Source organism: Maylandia zebra, linkage group LG22 (genome assembly GCF_041146795.1).
Source record: "Maylandia zebra isolate NMK-2024a linkage group LG22, Mzebra_GT3a, whole genome shotgun sequence".
NCBI classification, from domain to species: Eukaryota; Metazoa; Chordata; class Actinopteri; order Cichliformes; family Cichlidae; genus Maylandia; species Maylandia zebra.
In genome coordinates, this window is record NC_135187.1 from 19,848,054 (window position 1) to 19,871,992 (window position 23,939).

General features: G+C 42.4%; 2 protein-coding genes across 5 annotated transcripts in view; both read right to left on the bottom strand.

Annotated features, from left to right (window-relative positions):
- The window catches only part of elmo1 (engulfment and cell motility 1 (ced-12 homolog, C. elegans)), a 104,397-nt gene extending 96,206 nt beyond the window's left edge, over positions 1-8,191 (bottom strand). For all 4 annotated transcript variants that reach the window (XM_076879747.1, XM_076879745.1, XM_076879746.1 and 1 more), the window contains exon 1: positions 8,042-8,191. The gene's annotated coding sequence lies outside the window, so the exon portion shown is untranslated. The remainder of the gene's footprint in view (positions 1-8,041) is intronic.
- Positions 8,192-15,597: 7,406 nt separating this feature from the next.
- rp9 (RP9 pre-mRNA splicing factor) lies at positions 15,598-23,605 on the bottom strand. Its single transcript, XM_004547990.4, has 6 exons — positions 23,268-23,605; positions 23,033-23,063; positions 22,791-22,920; positions 19,709-19,800; positions 19,230-19,291; positions 15,598-16,283 (listed from the first exon to the last, which is right to left on the bottom strand). Exons 1-6 carry the CDS (start codon positions 23,411-23,413, stop codon positions 16,073-16,075), a joined length of 672 nt encoding a protein of 223 aa, XP_004548047.1. The 5' UTR covers positions 23,414-23,605; the 3' UTR covers positions 15,598-16,072.
- Between the last annotated feature and the right edge of the window lie 334 nt (positions 23,606-23,939).

Below are 23,939 nucleotides of genomic sequence, written 5' to 3' on the forward strand. Positions count from 1 at the left end.
ATACATAAATCAAAGAAAATTCAGACTTTATAATAATTGCTCAAATTTACTTTTAGAAACAGAAGAACAATGAAGACAGATAAACCCACAAAAACACAACAACACTGGAGATGAAGGGTGAAATAGGTTTGCGGGTTTCTCACCTCAACTGTAATTCACTCTTCTACAAAAATGCAAGATTTTTAAAGGCCATTTTTGGGTAATTCCTTCAAGCAAGCTCTGCTGGATTTACAGAGAGTTCCCAAAGAAAACCAAGAGAGCCTAAAGCTCTTGTTAAATTTACTGAGGGACTCGTGAGGACTTCTCGGGACTTTGCTACCTTCTATCTCATCCAATAACTGCCGAGCTTAAAACGTGCAGCCCTGAAAAGCCGTTTTCCAACATGCCCTTAAACTTTTAACAACGTCACTTGACAAGCGGCACATGTGAGAATATTAAACGGTCTTTAACGTGCCAGCTTCTTAGGACGAAGTCTGTGTGACATGTAATTGCACCCTTGTGAGAACAGCACACATGCACACTCTGTCCAGGTAGCGCTCGTCCCTTTAAACCACAGTACTTCCACTAGTGGGAATCCCTCTGAAATGGTCATTTTATGGAGTTAAAGTGTAAAAATGGCTGAAGTAAAAAGTAGAATAATAGAAAACTTTGGTTTCTATCATTTTACTAAAAAAAACCTCTACTTATTGCAGCACATAACACTCTCAGACCCAGTAAAGGACCGTTTAAAGAACTGTTAAACTCTATGCAGCAGAACTTAATGTTTTCCTTACATTACTTTACCGTAATAAAAACTCGCACCAGCACCAACAATGAAACAGAAGGGCCACAGTCAGTCTGGTCAGAAATTTGGGTTTGTTACGCTGCATGTGGAGTACCATGGAGCCACTAGTCTCAAGCAGACAGAGGTCTAAGAGGTTTGATACCAACTGAGTATCTAAATAATCCTCAGATTCCACGCAGCTCCCTCTGTATCCAAAAGGCCTTTATTTATGCTTTCCCCCCCCCCACTTACGTAATAGTTCTCCAAAACCAACGCTGACATTTGCAACTGGTGGGGCTCCACTTTAAAGAGTTTACATCAGATGAAAGTCAAATAAATGCATCAATAATTTTTCGTTATTTTAGTACGATGAAGTGTTTGCCTTTTATGTGCAAGGCAAACAAGTTCATAAAAGTCTCTCTCTCGACTTCCACAAATCTAACATCAAAAGGATAATAAAAAATCAAAAGCACAGTTCGGGGAGAGCAGGGCTGAAAACTAGGGCACTTCCATCAATTCACGCTCACTTAAGATCCAAGTGGACAAGACACTTAGGGGCACGTTTAAGAACCTAAATCCTCGAGTTTTTATCACTGAGAACAAGAAATGCACTTCTTAGCTTGGTAACGGTCTTTATTTTTTTAGTGGATAATAGTTTTTTTTAACCATTAGGCAGGTCAAATTAGTGAGTAGTGGAGTAAATGTACAGTGGTGGATTGTCTTCTCTTTTTGCAGGCTGTCCAAATTGGTACCAAGGGCACCTACCGGCCAGATATACCTAAAGAGATTTACATTCCCAACTTTGATTCCTTTTAAATTACTGAGATCAGGACTCAGCAGTGACTTGTGTGTTCTTCAGTTAAGGTTGGCACATCATATTTTTATGGATTGACAGAAAGAGGGAACAGAAGTATTGATAAAACCATCGATATATGGACACCAAAAGACAGATTAGGTGGTGACCTGTAATATTAAACACCACCCAAAGGGCTCAGAGACACACGGGGGGGGGGGGGGGGGGGGGGGGGGGAGCTATAATTAGTTTACAACATAATAAAACCTGGTTGAAGCACCTGGGTCATACTGACACACGAGCAGCTGTGAAAATGACACAGGCAAGCAGTGGAGAGAAATAAAAACTGACGCAGCAGAGAATTTTGCAAATCTTTGCAGCACCTGTGCACACGTGCCATAATTCATGCACCGAGTGATGCTGAAAACACAAAGCACGTGAGCACGATCCAACTACAGCAGGGACTAATGCCTACTCACAGTCGGGCCATCTGAAAAAGTGGCCAGCTATAAATGTAAAATCATCTCGAGCCTCTCGCACAGCTAAGTGGGGATATAGTAGACAGAGAGGCTATCTATTCATTTATCCTACTGGGTCAGTAGGCTCTAAGCCTGAGAGCCTCTTAGCTAAGAGATGCTAAATACCACAAACACAGAGCAAGAGAGCTGGCTAACCTCTCACTCAGTATTTACAGAGCTCTGCGGCAGAACCACGGCTGGAATGCAGCGGGCAGAGCAAGCATACAGAGGGATCCGTATGAGTTTCTGGGTCATCTAGGGCCGCTTCGTGTCGCATGAAGTCTAGACTTGGACCGAAAAATTCACCAATGGATGGTCTACGCTTAAACTGATTCATATTCTGAGAATGGATGGGCTCGGTGCCCGAGGAGCAGGATATGTATAGTTACACAAGCCCAACCAAGGTTAAGGGTCAAAACGTACCCACGAGCATGTTGCCTTATGCAACCGCCAAGACATCACGGTTTGTGGTAAAAAACAATAAGACTCTCCATCAGTTTTTTCTCATTTACTCTCATCGAGTTGTTCGGCTCTGAACTTAGCCCGAAGCAACAATCAGTAAAGTAAAGAGCAGAACATGGCAGCAGTACCGATGAGATCTCTTCTCACCCATCTATGTGTGATTGGCTGTCTGGCACTTCCCCACCGCACCTTCAGTACCTACGTACTGTTTTAATTAACTTCATACCACAGGGAGCAATTATGCAAGGCAACATTCAACTAATTTGGAACTGCAAATTAATCTCCCCTGAAGCTGTACAATGACAGGCCTATCTATGACCAGTGGAAGCAAGGATAACAGCAAGGATCTCTTTTTAAAGAGACTTTTTGTTTTAATAATAATGTTAAACGTCTATTAAAAAGGCATAGAAAGTTGTGAAGCTTTTTTAAGCTCAGTTCATATTTCACAACCACGCTAATATGTTTTTGCTCTAAAACACATGACTTTTACTGTGTTTACGCAATCCTGCATTTCAGAACTCCCAAAACTGAGACTTTTGGAAATGCTACTTCCTTTGTTTCAGTTTGAGAACTCCAGGATAGAGTTTTACTGGCGTCACACAGAAGCAGAGAGTATTTGGACAGAATGACAGAGACCGATGGGGTCTTAATAGTCAGTTTGTGTCCTGCATTTTCACGAGTTCACTGTAACTGAATGGCAGCTCACTGTAATAGACCGAGATTGCTTTTGAACAGGTGCTAAAAGCACTCTTGGGATAAAGATCGCTTCAGTTTTAAAAGCGTTGTTTTAGGAACAACTTGCATTTACGTGTTTGCAGCTTAAGATGAACAAGCAGTAAGCTCGGGATACATCAGGGAGAAAACAATTTACATACCTCGGCTTCCCTTGGGGAGCAACAACAGAGAGTGAAAAAGTAAATGGGGGGGGGGGGGGGGTGCAACGTGAGAGTGCGCAGCTGAGAGGAAACTGCAAGAGACGGATTGCATGTGTGAGAAAGGAAGCATAAGCGAGGGAGCAAGCTAATAAGAAAAAGGCGAGGGGGGGGGGGGGGGGGGGGGGTTGTCAGACATGAGGAGTAGGAAATTAACAGGGTTGCACTTGAGGAGGTGGTGAGAAGATGCCAAACAGTAGGGAGCGTCAAATGGGTACAGAGAAGGATCTCACATGTGATGCGAGTCAAAGAGGCGAGGGCAGGCACCCATCCTCTCCCCAAATGCCTCTCCATCTCAGCCTCTGTGTACTAATCTGATTTCCTGGATTATATTTCGGGATTAAAAAAAAAAAAAAGGCCCAAGTACTCAATTTTAATTCCATCAGTTTGTTTGGTGAGTCACTGCTGCCGCATTTCATCATCCAACTTTGTTTTGCTCTTGTGTTGCAACACTCCATTTCTGCTGCTGATTTTTAAAACCCTGCAGAGCTAAAGAAATATTTACTCGGCGAGGGGAGCTAACAAGAAATGAAGGTTTGCCGCAGCTGATAAAAACTTAAGCACACGAGTCCCTTGTGTGAACGTAAACCTAAAATATGACGCTGCTGGACTAACCTCACAGCCAGGGTGATGGGGCTACAGGTAGCGCTCTGTTCCCCAGTATGGCTCATGAATGGCCTTCTTTGAGTGGTAAAGCTGTGCCAGACCTCTGCTGAAAATCTCTAACTCACAGTCGTAAGAAGTCACGGGGTGCACATATAGGACAAAAGTGCAAAAAATGCATACAATAATATTCTTATGGACATTAATACTGGAAAAACGACTCCACTGAATCCCTTCTGGTCAAGTTCTGCATCTCCAGTGTAACGACTGCGTGTGTCCCAGTGCTTTTGCTTCTAGGCTACAATCTGGATGCCATCCTGTACCTCCTACACAGAGCCCACTCACACCTGGATGGGGGAAAAGGCACGGTCAGGATACTGTTTCTTGACTTTTCCAGTGCCTTTAATACCATCCGGCCCTGTATGCTTCAGGAAAAACTGAACAGGATGGAGGTGGACCCCTGCCTGGTGGCTTGGATCTCCGACTACCTCACCGACAGACCACAGTACGTCAGGCTGAAGGACATCACGTCTGACACTGTGGTCAGCAGCACAGGAGCACCACAGGGAACTGTGCTGTCCCCTCTTCTCTTCACCCTGTACACCTCTGACTTCTGCTACAACTCTGAATTATGCCATATTCAGAAGTTTGCAGATGACACGGCCATCATGGGGTGTATCTGGGATGATCAGGAAGAGGAGTACAGAAGTCTGGTGAGGAACTTTGTCGCATGGAGTCACACAAACCACCTGCAACTCAACACCTCAAAGACTAAGGAACTGGTTGTGGACTTCGGGAGGTCCAGAGAAGGTCCACTGCCGGTTCAGATAGAGGGGGAGGAGGTGGAGGTGGTCAACAAGTACAAGTACCTCGGGCTGTGGGTGGACAATAAACTGGACTGGTCATGCAACACAGAGCACCTGTATAAAAAAGCCCAAAGCCGACTGTACTTCCTCAGGAGGCTGAGGTCTTTTAACATCTGCAGGAAGCTCCTGAGGATGTTTTACCAGTCGGTGGTTGCTGGAGTACTTTTCTATGCTGTGGTGTGCTGGGGGAGCAGCACAGCAAAGAAGGACTCATCCAGGCTGGAGAAACTGATCAGGAGGGCTAGCTCTGTGGTCGGCATGAAGCTGGACACTCTGGTGACAGTGGCAGAGAAAAGGACATTAAAGAAACTGATGGACATTATGGACAATGCTGGGCATCCTCTGCACACGGCCATAAACAATCAGAAGAGTCTGTTCAGTGACAGGTTGCTTCTCCCCAAGACAAGAACTAACAGACTTAAAAACTCCTTTGTCCCACACGCCATCAAACTGTTTAACTCCTCTCTGGAGGGGAGAGGGAGGGGAAACAGGAGGACAAAGGAGGGAACAACTAAGCTGTAGTGCCTCTTCACCTCACTGTACAATACCTTGTGCAATACTTTTTGTAAATAGTCAACAGTGCAATAGACTCAATACTTGAAATGTGCAATTCACTTGTATTTTTATTTTTTATTCCTATTTATTCTATTTATCCCCTTTGTATATTTTATTTATATATGTCTCTGTATTTATATATATGTGTGTGTGTGTGTGTATATATATATATATATATATATATATATATATAACAATTCTGTAACTGTAACTTCGGTCGTTGCTGTGCTTTTTGGAAGTCGAATTTCCCAGAGGAACCCACCCGAGGGATTAATAAAGTTCTATCTTATCTTATCTTATCTTATCTTATCTTATCTTATCTTATCTCACCATGACACGATGATGCCAACATGCTTGCGGTTCCATCACAACAGGGACGTCTTTGGCGGCTAACGGGGCGTATAAACGAGCTCTCACTCTGCCAGAAGTTGCCCAGAGGAGCAGAGGGTCCGAACGCAGACAACAGCGCAGACCCAGGGCTGCACGATGACTGATGCGACGAGGACAGCGCCGAGACACGCTGAGCTGTCTGCTGTTGAGGTCTTTTTAGAACAGCTACAGATTGAAGTGAGGTGGTTACAAAAGTGGGATTCGTGGCATCAAATTGGTAGATTTTCTCATCTTCAGCATGGATTCCATCCACCTCATCTTATCTCACAAGTTTAAAGCAATTGTCAGGGAAGCATTATGGAGCTGTTTCTCGTTTCACTGCGGGGAAAACAGTGCGATGGATTTGTTGCTGCACATTGGAATCAAGTCACAGCGATCCTGTTACAGGGTTTTTTTCAGATTTAACACCCATTACACCCCTTTAGCCTATGGATTCTGAGTCTGTTTTTCACTGATTTCTACCTATTCGTCGTGTACTCTCAATCACAGCATGAGGCGTTGAGATAATAATCACTCCAATCCACACATATCTGCTTATGCATTTATAGAATCTGCAGACAAGAGACAAGATTTCAGTGCCAGAAGCTTTTTCTTTTTTGGGGTTTGACTGCAAACAGTAAACAATCTGTAGGGAGAACTAAACAATAAATACATGCACCGGAAGAATCAAAGTCACAAAATCATCAGCTCTCCTTTGATTGGCATTTAGGCTTTTAATTACTTTGAGTAATGCATTTGGATCCGTTATTAGATTATGACCGCCGCACACAACAGGAAGCTTTGGGCCCAATACGTCCAGATATCCGCCGGCTACGCTGGAAGAACATTTGATATCATATTTTAATGAAATCAAAATTGATATACATCTCACATTAGCTGATCTACTCCACAGTCTTTCCTCGTAAGAGCAATTTGGAGACGTAATGCTTGGGAATGATGCACCCAGCCCCCGTGTTGTTTATCTACAATATTAACATACTTTCTGCGGTAATGAAGAAGAAGGGGAGCTACTTAGGGCCAAATCTTTGCAAACAGAGGTCTAATGTGGTCTAACGTCTTGTTTCTTGCCACAGGAGTAAGGCAGGAAAACAAAGCAGAAGGTTATTAAATCAGCAATGATGAAAAACTGATTAACTACTGTCTTTCTACCCAAAGAGATTGGATATCCAGCCAGTGCAAGGGGAGGAGTGACAACAGATTCTTCTTCTTCTTCTTCATTTTTTTTTTTTTTTTTTTTTTTTTGAGGGACAAGACTAATCAGAAGTTTGGGAAACAGCACTCAATAAAACGCATTGATTTGAAGGGGGAGGTCAGGTGAAAACCCACCGGAAGTGAAAAGAGAGAAGTGAAGAAGACCGCTTTAAAGGGTGTGAGTGAAGCTCATGTTGGTATCGCAGGTTCTGATCCGTTTTGAGGATAGCAGAGAGCTTCTGCATGAATCAGAGGCTGTCCGGCTTCTTCTCTCCCTCCTCTTGCCTAATCACAGGCCCGCGGTGTGGCCAGCGTGCAGGGTTGGAGTTACACACGGCGCACAATTAAAGCAGCTCTTTAATTAGGGGGGGGGGGGGGGGAGAAAACGTACAGCTTTTTCTTCTTCTTTTTTTTGTTGTTGCATTTAGCCATCAGCAGCATGCACTTCCATCACACAAGCCGGGAAAAGCAGAGACCGCTGCTGCTTCTTGGCTGTATATCTGCAGCAAACACGCAACTTGCAGCATTGCTGTGCACTTGTTTCAAAAAAGGGGAAAACAAGAAACTAAACCGAGGACAAAGCCTGGATTTACTGGCACTTTCATTTATGCATCGCAGTTCAACGTGCATGTTAGAGAGAGAGAGAGCAGTGATGCTTAAAAAAAAGAAAAAAGAAAATCAGAAAGAGCATGTCAATAAAATAACAGCGCCCGGAGCCGCTGTGAGGCCACCGAAAACAAAGTAGCGACAGGCAGGAGGAGAGAGCCGTGAGCGCAGGCACACTCGCTGCCTCGCTCCGGTGTAACGCACAGACACTCGGGCACGCCGTGGCGAGAGCGCAGCGAGCACACAAAAACACTGCGAGCCACCCCCCAGGAACATTTAGCGCCACAACGCGAAGGAAGTGAGACGGAATTTCAGCAACAACAACATTTCTGCAGGAAGAAGGAAACGAGGCTTTCACCAACCTGACGACGCGAGGACGCTTCTTCCACTAAAAGGTCCGGAGTTGTGTGTTGTGAGTGAGAGAGAGAGTGTGTTTGTGTCCGTGTGTGTGAGAGCGTGTCACTCACTGGTGTTTCCTCTCCCTCTCTCTCTCTCTCTCTCTCTCTCTCTCTCCCTCCTCTGCCGTAGAGATAGTGCTGATGTTTCCACTTCCTCTTTTCTTCTGCCGTCTGCTGGCTGGCTTGTGTTGCCAAACAGAGGATGCACGAATGCACGACAGCAGCAGAACTCAAGCAGTCACTGGTTAACAGGAGGAAGGGGACTTTTTAGTAATTATTTATTTTTTTACAGGATGGAAAATCGTCATTTCATTATTTTAGCCCCAAAGCTCAGCTCGGTTTGGTAAATAACAGTTTTAAGTCCAGTGCCAACATACAGAAAGGGAAATGAAAACTTTCTTCTTGTTTTACAGAGTATTTCTGAGTGGAAACCTTCACTCTGTAAAAGTAATCCTCTCCTCACCCCCCCTGTCAATTTATTTACCTAAACATGTAGTGAGGGAGTGTGTGGTGACAGTGGTGTGTATGGGTGTGTGTAGGTGTAGTGTGTTGGATAAGGATGCAAGAGCAAAATCACCTAACAGGAATATCACAGAAATGTGGAAGCTGAGGAAACAGGAAGCATCTTTTCTTATGAGTCCTTCAATAAATGTGCTATAAAGATCGATTTATCATCCCAAAAGCATTTGATATCAGTGTTGGATTAGATTAATTGCCAGATAAGCAAGAAGATGACCATCCCAGTTTGATTTTCGTTCATCGGTTATAACATTCTTGCACAGTCAAGCACACTTTCCGAGAAAATGACAACAAATTGTGTGTATTTGATGTATTTTCTTCTCTAATTTATGTTTGTTACTGTTTGTTTATATTCCTACAAGCAGGGCAATCAAAAACTGACATTAAAACCCAATATGGCTCACGTGTAAAATCATGTGTAGGCTATCTGGCAGTTATTAAAAAGAGTAAAAAAAAAAACAGGCTGGAAGAAAACACTGATTAGAGAAGACAAGAGCAGAAGACAATAGTCTGTGTTGCATCATATACTTAAATGTTACTTCATGCTCTCGCTGATTTTCCCTGATGTCTTTTAGTAACTACGATCCTTAAAAAAACACATCATTCTTGATAAAGAAGGGACTGTCTCCTAAAGAGGACTAAATGTACTTTGCAGTTCATCATTAATGACTTTGCACAGAGAATTTACAAGGCTGAAAATAAATACGCGCTTATTTTTCGGCTGAGAATAATTTAGGAAAAAATGAAATATTAGAAAGGACTTCTGCCTCCCCGAGTGAGCCTACACCAACATGACAAATGGTGGGCCTGCTACAGCAACGATTGAACAGATTATACCTGACAAACAACTCAAATCTGAAGGAGACGTCTTTTTGTTTCACAGTAACTGATGAAACAAAAGCAGATCGGTCTTCAGTCTCTCGGGAAAGGAAAGGCAAACGGGAACAGAGCTTTCAATAATTCATGGTTATTGAATGTCCTCCTGTTTGGAGGGTGGGATTATGACCTTCTAGTGTTACTTTATGTCTGAGGGTATAATGTTGCAGGCACTCTGTAAAGACTGCAGCATCTCCGAGCCACGGTGTCCCTTTAATTTTGATCGTTAATTACCTGCTGTGCTTGGTACCAGAATGAGTGGCATTTGTGGCTGAAAGAGAAAAAGTGTGTGTGTGGCAGGCAGCTCTGCAGCTCGTCCTCGTCTCCACTCAGCGGGAGCAGCAGCAGGAGGATTAATACAGGAGCCCTGTTCGTCCTGGCAAACAATCTGGAGCGACACACCCAGCAGAAATCTCTTAGTCCCTCATTCTGTTTATTTTTCTCTCTGCAAAAACACAGGATGCAAAGCTCGGCCCGTTTAAATGGCAGCCCTCGTCCTCGACTTCACACCCAATCTGACTCCATAAATAGGCTGCGAGGACAGGCACACCTGACCCAAAAATGTAAGAGGAAGAAAACAGATATTTTTATGGGTTTTTCAAGATGCGTCAACACATTTTGTTTTTCTGTGCAAGCATACAGATTTGACTCAGATAATAAATCTTTGTTTGACCTATGAATGCTGCGTGATATGTAATATGGTATGTAATATATTCTAAACAGCACTTACTGCTGCTTTTCTTTTGGGGAAGCAAACAAAAGCATTCTTTTATCCCTCTGTGTTATTTGCGTCATTTGGTCACTGTGACCTTTGGATCCCCGACTCTAACTCGAGAGGGCTCAAGAGCAAATCGAAGGGCTCAGAGATGAGGTCATATTTTCATCTTTTATTTCTATTTTGCCATATTGCTTTAAGACAGCCCACACTTCTAAAAAAGCATCACATGATGCGTTCAATCAAGTGGAAACTCACAGTGCAAGCCGGTAAAACTGCAGAGTCACTCTCATTTCTGGCGTTGCACTCAGAAGGTAAGCACTGGACTGATTTCTTTTTATAGATGTCAGTTGTCACTTGTGTAACTCGCTCTGATTTGGACACATCCTGTTTCACAAACAGCGGGCCAACCTCCATTCATCTGCACGTCTGGTGTGAAACTTTAATGTCATATCAGATAACACTATCAAAACAGAGGGAAGCCTTGGTGCTGCTTAATTTTCCCTTTTGGCAAACATGGTTATTATTCATGAGTTAAGTGCAGCAGATCTGCTCATAAAGGTTTAATTGTCTACTTTCTTTTTTTCCTCCCATATTTTGGAAAGCAAATCCAGACCATAAGTATCTGAAGGGCTGCATATCTTTGTTTCAGATTTGATTTGATCGTTAACAGAAGACTGGTGTTCAGCAGAGAACGTCAAAATCAGATTTTACCTGCCTAAACACGATGCTCTTACCTTTAGACTTGTCTTCGTTCAAGCTGAGATCAAGTGAATAAACGGGCCAGGATTTAGGATCATTGTTTGTTGTTTGTTTCCATTCTTTTTAATGAAGCGTTGTCCACTGGGTTTCAGTGCATTTTGCTTAATTAGAGCACACAGAATGCTCATATAGACCACCCTGTTACATCCAGCAATAGACCAACAATAACAATAGATGGCAGCGTGCCAGTTCCTTTGGCAAGCCATACATGCTCAAACAGAAGCACCACCGAGTCTGATGATGAATGAGTGTTTCGGCTAGTGAGTCGTTCCTTGTTCTCTTCAGTTTGCTCTATACATGATTTGTTTTTGACAGATTCATGTTTTCTTTCAGCATCCCACAGAAATTGGATTCAAAATGATGCAGGGCTTTTTTTGTAATTGTGAGTCCTCCGAGGCTTCGAGGTCTTTGCTTGATCGTTGACAAGGACTCGTGACACATTGCAGATATAAAACAGGGTTTTCTTAAACACACAAATCCACTCATCCAGATAACTTTTATTCCGCTGTATAACATTTTATTATTTTCATGTGTTCACCTGCCATTTAATAATAATAATGTGTACTTTATTGATCCCCGTGGGGAAATTCCTCTCTGCATTTAACCCATTCACTCAGTGAAGCAGTGGGCAGCCATTGGACGCCCAGTGTGTAGGGACGGTCCCTTCCTCATGGGTACCTCAGGGTGGCCGTTCAGCGGATTCAAACCCCCAACCTTCCGATCATGGGGCCACCACTCTACCTACTGAGCTATCCCTGCCCTTTGTTGTTTCTAAATTAACCCAGCTGCCTATTTTGGGGGAAATAACAACCTTTAATGTCTGGAAATACATTATTAACTTCAAATTACAAGTTGAATCCACACACAGCTAACCTAAGGTCTTATACTACCAGGTTGAACTCCCTTTTCCCTTTAGGAGTGCTTTAATTCTACAAGGTGCCGATGGATGACAGCATCACAAAGCTGCAGATTTGTCAGCTGCACATCCATTTGGTCAATTGCCTGTTACACATCCCAAAGGTAGAGTAAATTTATTGTCATGTTCAAGAAACCAGTTTGAGATGATTTGAGTTTTGATACAAGAAGCGTTATCCTGCTGGAAGCAGCCATTAAGAGATGAGTACACTGGGGTTATGAAGGGATAGAGATGGCCGGCAGCAATATTCAGGCAGGCTGCGGTGCTCAAATGATGCTCAGTTGGTACTAAAGGGCTCAAAATGAGCTACAAAATGATCCCTAGAACCATTATACCACCACTACCTGCCTGAACAGCTGATACAAGGCAGGATGGATCTATGGTTTCGTGTTGTTTAACAAATTCTGACCCTGTTTTTCGCAGCAGAAATCGAGACTCAGCAGATCAGGTAACGTCTCACCAGTTTTCTGTCAACTTTTGGGGAGCCCGTGTGAGTTGTATTTTCAGTTTCCTCTTTGCTGACATGAGTGGCACCCAGCGCGTTCTTCTGCTGTTGTAGCCCATCATTTTAAAGGTTTCACATATAGTGTCTTCAGAGATGCTCTTCTGCATAACTTGGTTGTAGCTACTGTTACCCTCCTATCAGCTCAAAGCACTCTGGTCATTTCTCCGTGCCCTCTGGCAACAACAAGATATTTCCAAGCAGAGAACTGCCGCTCACTGGATACTTCCTTTTTTTGGCCTGTTCCCTGTAAACCTCAGAGACGGTTATGTGGGAAAACCCCAGCAGACCAGCCTGTCTAGCACCGAGCACCACGCTATATTCAAAGTCACTTAAATCACCTTTCTTCCCCATTCTGATGCTCAGTTTGAACTTCACCAGGTTGCCATGACCACATCTAAATGCACTGAGTTGCTGCCATGTGATTGGCTGGTTTGCGCTAACGAGCAGTTGTACCCAATGAAGAGGCCAGTGAGCGTAGGCATGAATGAAAACACTATCCTAACAAACTGATGTGAACTTAAAGATGAAACTTGGCCCTTTAGTGTATTTTTTATTTGATCTGAAAGTGAATGTTGCAGAGAGACGCCGAGTTTGAAGAATGAAACATGCAACTGTTCCAATGCTCCCAATCTGGACTGCATGTTGAGGCTAAAACACAATCAGCAGAGATTCGGGTCTGGCAGCCTGTCTGACCTGCACCCTGTCCAAAAAGACGGAGCGCTTTAATAAAAAGCCTCTCCACTGACCAAATTCTCTCTACGTGGCATAACCTCCCTCAGAGCTGCTTTCTGTGACTGCACCTCATCTGGGAGATTCATTGTGCTACTCAAAGACGAAGCGAGAGACAGGGAGAGAGAGAGAGAGAGAAGTCAACACGGAACAAAATGTTTCAGGGAAGCTGATTTATCCTCGTTTATTGGTCCAAGCGTCTAGAAAAAAAGAAATTTGCCACAGAAAGCAAGTGAGAAGAGTCAAGTATGACGAGAGAAAACTTGGATCTATGCTCTCAATAAGCAACTAAAACGCTCTCATGGCTGCATTATCTGTTACTCTTTGATGGAGCTGTAATTTCTCACAAACACATACAGTCCCCTGTGTACGAGCTATTCAGAAAGCCTAAGTCTCAAATCTAAATGGAAATCTTGCCTGCTTATTCCCTGTAGGTCTACTGTAATTGTCTCTGTCAGGGTCATTAGGAAGAGGGAATGTGTGTAGTTTAGAAGAAGAGAAGCAGCAGACTTCCTCAACTGCAGCTTAAAGAGTAATGCTTGTTTTAAGTAGCTACTGTTGGTCTGCATGCAAATCTGCTCCTAGAGAAGTCAATTTGAAGACTTCTTGATGGTAGCTGAGTACAGAGAGCAGGGATTCCTGTCCAGTGTGTACTAAAACTATTCAGTTTAAGTATCGTCAGACCGCTAGCAGGACAAGATCAAAAGAAAAATGTTGCTTGGCTATAAAGGTCACCCCATTACTGTGCTGTGTAATTTTTAATGGACAGCCTCTCTGTGAAGTTTCTAAAAAAACAAAACAAAACAAAAAAACATCAAGTCAAAGGCAACATGAGCTATAGAGTCAAAAACTATTATCTCACATGAAGGCCAGACAGTGTCGGAACAATCACATCCCTGAATCGCCCACCTGGAAACACTCATCCGGTTTCGGGAAGGAGTGACGCCCGGCGACAGCGCCCATGACACATGACAATAACTTTGTGAATTCCCTGAAATGATCCCTTTCTCACAGACTTTGTCACTATAGAGCTGGAATGTTTCTAGAGAACCTATTATGCTCATTTCCTGTTGCACATTTTTATGCATAGACACCACCAGATTTTCTTTGCATTGAAGTTTAAAAACATTCATTATTTACACCATACTTGGTGCAAACTCTCAGTTCATTCGCTGCCTGAAATGAGCCTTTTCCTCTCTCCTCCTTGCTTCGTTTAAGGCTTTTGATTTGATGTCTTTCAGGTAGTTTGAACAGTAGGTGGGTGGAGATTCTGCACTCAGCTACAGCTGTGGTCTCCGACAGGGTCATATTAAAGACATCCCCTCTCACAGAAATCATCAAAAAACAAAACAAAAAAACCCAAACAACAACAACAACAACCCTGTCCACAGAGCAGGGGCAGAGGGAATCTCCCCTTTTTGTCAGTGTAAAGAAGTTGGACTACACATTTAATCCCTCAGATATCTTAATAGAAGAAAAGGGAAGTACAATTTCAAATGAAAGATCTGTCATCAAGGTCCTGAGTTTAATTCCAACATCAGGCCGGGGTCTTTCTGTGTGGAGTTTACATGTTCTCCCCGTGCTTGCGTGGGCTCCCTCCAGGTATTCCGGCTTCCTCCCACCGTTCAAAGACATGCAACTTGTGGGGATAGGTTAATTGGATAATCCAAATTGCCACTAGATGTGAATGTGAGTGTCTGTCCCTGTGTGTTGGCCCTGCGACAGACTGGCGACCTGTCCAGGGTGTACCCCGCCTCTCGCCCTATGACAGCTGGGATAGGCTCCAGCGCCCCCCGCGACCCTGAAAAGGATGAGTGAAGGGCTGGATGGAGATCTGTCATCACGATTCTTTGGACTCGGAATTGTAAAAAATAAATGTCTAAGACTAGAGAAAAAGTTCTGATACTTCATTGTTTCATAATCAGTTTTTAATTCACAGAAAGTTTTCTGTTATGGTTTTATTCATCTTACTGTGGACTCATTGTAATATATAAATTTAAAAAAAAAAGAAAAAAAAAGGGAATTTCTATTGGAATTGGTGAAAAAATGGGAACTTTTCTGTCATTTAGTTGTTTATTTTTGACATAATTACTTTGGTGTTGTATGAATGCTCATGAGGAAGGATTTTAGCAGTAGGAAATGCAGTAAAATGTATTAAAATACAGTGAAATTTAAGCCCTCCTTTACATTTTCCAAAGCCATCCAGTGGGCCGGATGGGAGTTCTTGCCAGGCCGATTCTGGCCCGTGGGCCTCACATTTGAAACCCGATCTAGAGCATTGCAAAGCCTGATGGTTATACTTAAAGATGCCTTGAAAACTTTAGTACTGCAGTGCATGTCTCTGTATACGGCTATACAGAGATCTCAAAAGATTCTTTCCACATTTCTGTGGCTTCCTCAGAGCACATAAGCATATTCCAACCTCAAATCTTTCCAAATGTTTATGTACAGTCACAAGCATTCAAACATTTTGGCTCGTGTGGAAAAACATTCTAACGTTTACATTTTTTCCACCCATTTTCATTTAATGCACTCTACAATCAAAGTTTTTAATAAGAATGCAATGCCAGAGAAAAATACAATCTCTGAATATGACCTTACCAGAATCGATGTAAGAACATTCTCTTAAACCAGAAGGCTCATTCCATACTCGCTGAAGAGTCACTGCCCATGCAGCAAATCCTTTTTGACAAACATATGTACCAAGGCACACATTCATACTTAAGCTGCTGTTCCATCGGACTCTGTGCTGTGTGAGCCGACAGAGAGGACGTAAAGGCGAGTTGTCGCCCTGGGGGGGAAAGAAATGTGAGGGAGAAGTCATCATGCTTGGTCCATAAACAGCTTTTAACCTGAGGGGGAAAAGCTTATGGGGGCGTCTTCAGGGTGCAGGTCTCGCTGTGCTGCATTTCAGTCCCTTTCCTTTTTTATGTGCAAAACACGTAATACTCAAGTTCGCGTATCAGCATGCCCTCAGTCTGAATCGGAGGAGTCATTAGTTTTGGACTTGTGCTTTCGCTTCCTCTTGCTCTTCTTTTTGTCTTTCTTCTTTTTGTCCTTCTTCTTTTTCCTCTTCTTTCTGGGATGGTGATCAGAGGAGGAGGATGAAGAAGAGGAGGAGCTGTCTGAGTCGGAGGCGGAAGAGGAAGTGGTGTCCTGGAGCAGTTGCTGCAGCTGCTGGATCCTACAGACAAGGAGGGAAGGCAGGAGAGAAGAGGATGTGGTATTTAAGTCAAGTGCAGGGAGGAAAGTACAGCCGAGGCATACTGATGCCCAGGTTGGCAAGCATCTCAAATGTCACTGAGCAGCACACTGTCTTTGTCCCAGTACCAGCATTTCCAGAAGGCAGAGTGAGCCACGTGCCCGCTTGTGGTTGCGTATTTCTAGTAATGTTAGCAAACCTGTCCAAGTAACAATTAAAACTTCAGGTCTTGGGCACATATTTAGTTTTCAATTAATCTTTTTTAAAAGGTGTCCATTATTGCTTAAATCCAAAATGGAGGAGACAATAATGACTTCATCGTCAATTTTGTTTCAGGCATTTTTAAATGGTTTCTTCTAAGTTTTTTGGGAAGTCTCACAGATATCTTTATCTTTACCAAACAAGTAAAACTCATTTTAATTTAAATGTTCACTTTTGTTGGAGTGCTCAGTTTTGTAAGAAAATATTCTGCACACACGTATGATTTGGGGTTTAGTTTAATAAGAACACAACAAATCTTAAGACTACTATGGAAACATTCAAAAAGACTTACATATTATTATATCTTTAGCACCTGCATGCTTCGATGTATTCTCTTTTACATGAAACACACTGAGAAGACAAGTGCATCACAAATGAAGGCTCAGACTCACAGAACTGAGACTACTGGTGTCTCTAGCTGCTTTCTTAAACTGGGCTAGGCAGCCAATCAGACAACACAGACTGAAGGGCAGGACTCAAAGAAAAAAAAAGTGTATTGGAGGGCCCTTCAGTGATGCAGGACACCCTTAGAAAAAATACACAAGCTCTAAAGGACTCTAAAGCAGAGTGGATGAGAAGAATTAGAATAATCTTCAGAAAAATTACAATGTCTTTGTCTAAACAGTCTAAAATGTTCAAAAAATAATCATCAGAAAGAAGCCAAAACAGCCATGTTTTAGTCTACATGTCTACATGACCTTTAAACTGAGGTGCTAAAACAGCTTTTTAGTTATAATTCCTTTACTTGATTGTGCTCACACTAAAACCTGCAGTACACAGAAAGCTAGGAAAAAACAAAAACAAAAAAAACAACAAAAACAAACAGGATTTAAACGAGACCAAGGCCAAAGACTCCTGTCACAGAGTCGGTCTTCTAAAGCCTGAACCATCCAGGTGGTGATGGTGGTGCTGGTGCAGGAGGTAAGGTCCTTCTAAAACAAGCTCCACTGCAAGATTTTAAAAGGTGATTTTGGGCTACTTGTCCAGTAACACCAAAGACTTCCTGCACATCCTGGCTATAATTTGGAACAGAATTTGTACTTTACAGATTTAACAGTGTATCTTTAATATTTTGTGACTTTGGGTTACAAAACATTAGATGATGGGTACACTGTGGTCATAAAGAGATGGAAATGCCAACAATACTCAGGCAAACTGGATTTCAATGACGCTCATCTGGTACTCAGGGACCCAAAGAAAATATTCCCCCACACCATTACATCTCCACCAGCAGCCTGATACACAGCAGGATGGACAGGTGTACCTAATAAAGTGCAGCGGTTTGTCTTGTCCTCAAACAGACTCAATTTCTTGCTGCCTTGTACCAGATACAGAGTAGAGTTTGTGTGTACTGACGATGTTATTGGAGGAAGAAAGAGCTAGCAAACGTTGTCCACAGATTTCCACTGAGAAATTGCTTCAACTGGGCATCAACACTATGTCTGCAAAAGCCCATTTCTTAGAAAACAATTGCATCAGCTTGAGACACACTGCGAGGATAAGGCTGAAGGACACTGCTGTGCTACGATCAGTTGTGCGTACAGCAGCTGACAATTCAAGTGCAAAAAAAGACAAATGGCATGTGTGAATTATCACCAGAGTAAATTTAATAAATAACATGAAGCTAAGCAGGATATTTGTGCTAAAGAAGCTGCAGCACGATTAGATTTTGTTATCGAAGCACGTGTCAGAGTACGCTATTCAATGTCTGGCATAAATATTAGTGTTCATACTGCATTTCTGAGTCACGCTGTAACACGTGAGCAGCAAGGTGACAACAAAACTTACACGGCTCCAGTAGAATCCTTCTGCTGCAGCGTGGTACGGCACTTCTTTCCAGGGAAATTTGTCCTAAATGGACTGTAACTCTGAAAATACCACCCCTCTTTAGCTTAGTAAGACTGTTACTGCTTCACGTCAGGCTCAGCCAAACTCTGGAGTGAATTTCTGAACAGGATGGCGGCTTCAGATTTTGTCCCCTATTTCTTGAACTGAAGCGGTGCTCTGAGAGAAAAACGTCATCATATTCAACGCAAAAATGTGGCCCCCCCAAAAAACTATTTGGGTGACATATATGATAAAATTAAAAGTCATACACTCAAATAATAAGCCAAAAAGTAATTCTAACAAAAAAACAAAACTCTCATTTCCTAACTTCTTCATCGTTACCCAATTGTGACACAAGGCTACCGCATCAAGCACAATTTAATAGACAGCACCTTACATGCAATTAGAAAGCAGGCTGGCAGAGGTTGGACTGTTTCACTCCCCTTTCAAAGAAGATGCCAAAATGAATGTGGCACAGACACGCAAGTAAGACTTCAAAGCGCCACTGGCCTTTAAATAACCTTTTTGATATGCATGCAAAAATACACAAGCATGTGTGCGCGCACAATCGCGCACGCTCTTCTTCCTGAACTAGCCTCAAATTCAAACATCCCGGTGTCAAACAGTATTTGCTAGAAACTGGAACAAGCAGCCAGCAACCATGAGAGACTTTCCAGGTCATCTGAGATTGTCCCACTCCAGCGAGAGGACACAGTGGAAAACTGAGTTTTCAAGTATATGATCTGAGTATCACGAGTGGGTCCTTTAATAGCGGTGGAAAATTATGAGTCTTTCTCTGGGAAATTAACATGCACACAGCAGGAAAATGACTGTACATACCTGGTTTCCTTCTCATTCCTTTTGTTTTCCCGAATCAGGTCGTACATTGGGTCTTCGTGTGCCTAATAAAGTACACAATGTCACACAAAAAGAAGGTAAGGTGCTACAATTCACACTATATCCAGGAACTATACATTCCAAACTGTGTTGTGTCAGCACTTTTAGGAATATCGAGACAATAGAAGGAAGGAAAATATGACACAGTTGCATTTATGGTAATCATTGCAGGGGCTGAGCGTTCCTGCAGCGAGCACTGTTTCATTAAAAGTACACTGGAACGAGCTGTGTGCAGAGATCTGCTGCCCACATGTGTAAACTAAATCTGACCTTACTTAACTTTAGTCTCAGACACAAACTGTCTCTGTCATAGCTCCACGACATAAACGCGACTACTAACTTTTTTCTACTGCATTCACGCATTTTTCTACTGCAAGGAACCGTGGGTGGGCCAACCATTCTACAGCAGTAAACAAACTCACCACTCTGAAGTGCTCCAGTTTCTGGTTGCCTGTGATGAAGAAAGGACACTCCCGATCACCTGTCCTGTGGCCGTAGCGCTTGCACCTCCAGCCTTTACAAAAGGAAACAAAAATCATTGTTTGTCTAACGAATCAGACATTTCACGTACATGGCAGCAGAGTTGCTATTAAACAGACGTCCCACGTAAAACTGATTTTCCTCATCTCAAGAACTTTAGTTTGCCAAAATAACCCGAACTCATGGTGCTTTCAACAGTAGTTCGATAGAATATGCTCAGTGTCATGGTTATCGCGAGTTGCCATAAATGACTACGCAGATGCACCAACTGGTCACCAATCATGTGGCAGCCATCATGTGCATTCAGACATGCAGAAATGATCAAGACAAGCAGCTGAAGTTCTTAATGTGTTTGAACGTGGCATGATTGTTGGTGCCAGATGGGCTCGTCTGAGTATTTCAGAAATTGTTGATCTACTGGGTTTTTCCCCAGACAACCAGTGTTGGGTCTGAAAAAAAGGGAAATATCAAGGGATTAGCAGTTGTCCTTGGTAAAGTGCTTTGTTAATGTCAGAGGAGAATGGACAGACTGCTTGAAGCTGATAAGAAGCCAACACTAACTCAATAACCACTTGTTACAACGAAGGTAAAGTTTACAAACGCTGGTGAAAAATGAACAGAAGAAGATTGGAAAAATGTTTCCTGGTCTGAGGAGTCCTTCTGCTGCAACACTTGGTCGGGTTCAGAATTTAGTGCAAACAACACAAAAGCAGGAATCCACCCTGCACTGTTTCAACAGTTTAGGTTGTTGTTGGTGTAATGATGTGTTTTATGTCTTCTTATGCACACTCTGTGCCTCTTAGTACCAACTGAGCATCATTTAAACGCCACAGCCAAGCCGATTATTGTTGCTGACCATGTCCATCCCTTCATAATTACAGTGCCCATGACAATAATCTCAAACATGCCAATCAAGTCATTTACTCCATGTAAATTTCACGACATCCCAAAGTCTACCTTTGGGATGTTGTGAAATTTACATGGAGGATGATCAGCCGCAACTGTGACATTACCACGTCAACATGGTTCTCTGAGGAATGTTTCCAGCGCCTTGTTGAATCTATGGCTACGTTCATGTATACTAACAAGGATTTTTCCGCATTCATTCTGAAAAAAACATTTCGGTCCACATGAAAACACCAAAAACAACTTCAAGTGGTGTCAAGTGCTTTCCAAGCGAACATGTGGTGTTATAACCCCAACTGTACAGAAATACTGGCCAATCAAAAACCTTACAAACAATAACATGGCCACAGTCTGACGTCAAAAAGTCGCACACCTTTGATGTTGCAAGACAAAAATCCCCATTTTTGTTGTCCATATGTAACCGCAGAGTTACTGGAAAGCCTCACCCTGAAAGGAGCTTTTCAAAAGCTCAGTTTAGGCATCTAAAACTGACCGAACATCTAAAACTGACCAAAACTTACTGAAAAACCTACGTATGCAAAAATCCCTGTGTACATGTAGACAGGCCTACAGCATGATGAATCAAAACAGTTCTGAAGTCAAAAGGGGTTCCAAGCTGGTATTAGCAAAGCGTACCTAATAAATTGACTGGTGGATATGTATGTAAGCCCAGTCTAGACCACTCATCATCTAGCTAATAAAGCAAATCAAGGACAACTCAAACTGCATTAAAAGACACAAACTGTAAAAAAAAATCCTGAAAGAAATATTATTTTATTAAATTGGATTTTGTTGAACAGCAGTCGGCGAGGGACGCAACAACCCCACGCAACAGCAACTCAAGAGTCGCACACGAAAAAACACGCTGCTCATGATGAGGCGCCTGATTATCAGTGACAGATCATCTCAAATTCATTATCACTTTTTCTGCCCTGAAAACAAATCAGCAATTTCTATCCAAGTTTCACACCGATTAACTGCTCAAGTGGCAGCGTAGCATCTGTGAACGACTTGAGTGTTTTTAATGCGAGTCTGCAGGAATTCTGTTCACCACGTAAAAGAAGTAATTTCTCGCCGTTCCTTTAAGCAGGACGACAAATGTACAAGTTTTTCACAAAGGATTGAGGGAGAAAAAAAAAAGAAAAAAGACACAAACACCACTTTTTTGTTTGCGTGTGCATGTTTGTGTCTGAGCTCTTGCTGTTCGCAGCATGAAAATGTGTGGGACGAAAGAATGAATGGACACTGAACATAATGACATTCATTGTTTTGGGAAAAACAGACAGAAGATAATCTCTGCAACACCAATTATTAGTCTTCGGTCCATCACTCTTGTCATAAAAACAATAGACACAGTGATAAATGTCAAGATCTCGCAGTTAACATTTATCACCTATCATAACTGCTGCCTACTCACAGTGGAGATTTACTCCCACCTACAGTTCCAGACCTATAAGTGCTGCTGGTACCTCACTAATAAACCGTACTCAAAACATTTCCCAGCATCCATGTGAGCTTGTTTAACAGATTTTTAATTTTTCAAATAATTCATTTTAAGTAAAGAAGCATGAGAAATAAATACTATCAATAAGATTACAATTTCTGTTACAGATAAAAATATTAATAAGGAGTGGAATGGCTGTACTTGAAATCATTTAGGTTCTCAGCAAACCACATTTCAAACATTTATAGGACTTGCAGACACCCTGTAGTGTATGCACTGTAAATTAAAAACATAAACTAAAGGACTGAAACTTGCCAGGCCAAAAACACTGCACAGCTCTAGGAGATTAATAATGAAAATATGTTAGAGTCAGCACTGAAGACAAGCATAAAATTTTAAAATAAACACGCTGAAGTGAGCAGCTGAGTAATCACTACTGTCATGTGTCTTATGCCCCCTGTTCTAAAGGCAAGAGGCTGCCTCCTGGGATAGATTTCCTTCTGTTTGCCTAATTAGCAATGAGTGTCACCTCTGATATCAACACCTAACTCCTGTAGCTGTGAAAAGATTCCCGAGGGATGTGAAAAACTCAGTTAAAGACTGCATTTGCATGAGCAGAACTGTAAACAGCATGTTTATTCCCGTCAGTGCAAACTCGGGCACACTATACTCACACTGCATCACCTTCACCTCCCTCCCTAGAGGCATCCACAGCCCTTTCGTGGGAGCGTGGGCCAGGAAGCTTCTGGCTTCTTCATTTCCTGGTTCTGCAGGGATACAGTCCTCTGGTTTTTCTTCATGCTCCTGCAACACAAACCGATCACTGTCACCAATTCTCACGATTTGTCTTTACCTGAAAAAAGCCACATGTAATTTACTTCTTACTCTTAGCTGTCTATTACTGCGAACACGTTACCTTAATAAATCCCGGTGGAGGTTTCTCATAGCTGCATGAGAGAGAGATTAAAAATGGTTAGTATGCTGCCAAAAACATTAAAACAAAAAATAACAACATGAAGTTGCTGCCCCTCGCTTATTGCGGATAAGCTTGATCAACTTGAAAATGGGTGTCAATTAAGACGCATTTATAATTCATGCACAAGTTTGCGGGATTAAAGAGGAAAAGCCAGAGTGAAACTGGAGTTACTCACAATGTCTCGATGTGTTTCAGTTTCTGGACTTCTTGGCTGACTTTTTTCGTGTGCTTCTTCAGTTTCTCCAAATCATCTTTTGGTATCTTGTCCCTCTTGTGGTGTCGTCTGTCCTCCTTCTCTCTTGCTCGCTTTCTGTCCGACATCTTGCTTTGAACAAAATGATCACCCGAAAAAAAAATACCGTTGTTATTAAAAGTGCATGCGGAGCTTTTACGTTATTAATTCCATGAAGATGAATCGTGCTAACATGCAGCTAACTAGCAAACGCCGCTCCAGCGCTTCTGCACTTCCTGTGCAGTCAGATTCGATTGTTAAAGTCCGGCGCCACCTGCAGGACACCGGCGGTAACACAGGAAGTGCGCCTGGATTCTCTTTCTCTCTCTTTTTATTTTTAAACACAAACGACAGTTTCTCTCAGCCGTAAACACTGATAAAAATGTTTATTCTTCCCTTATTGAATCCGTTTCCCAACCCATTTTCTATGATTTTCTAGTTTGGCAGTTTTAATCTTAATAACAGGATACTGGAAACAAAATGTCACTGTATGTTTTAGATCATCTGTGCCTCGTTTAAGTGACCTTTAACATCAACGGAACAAACCATCAGCGTGCGCCTTTAGCATCTTTTCATGCATGTTGCGTTTCAAATGCTTCCATTTGAAGGTAAAGG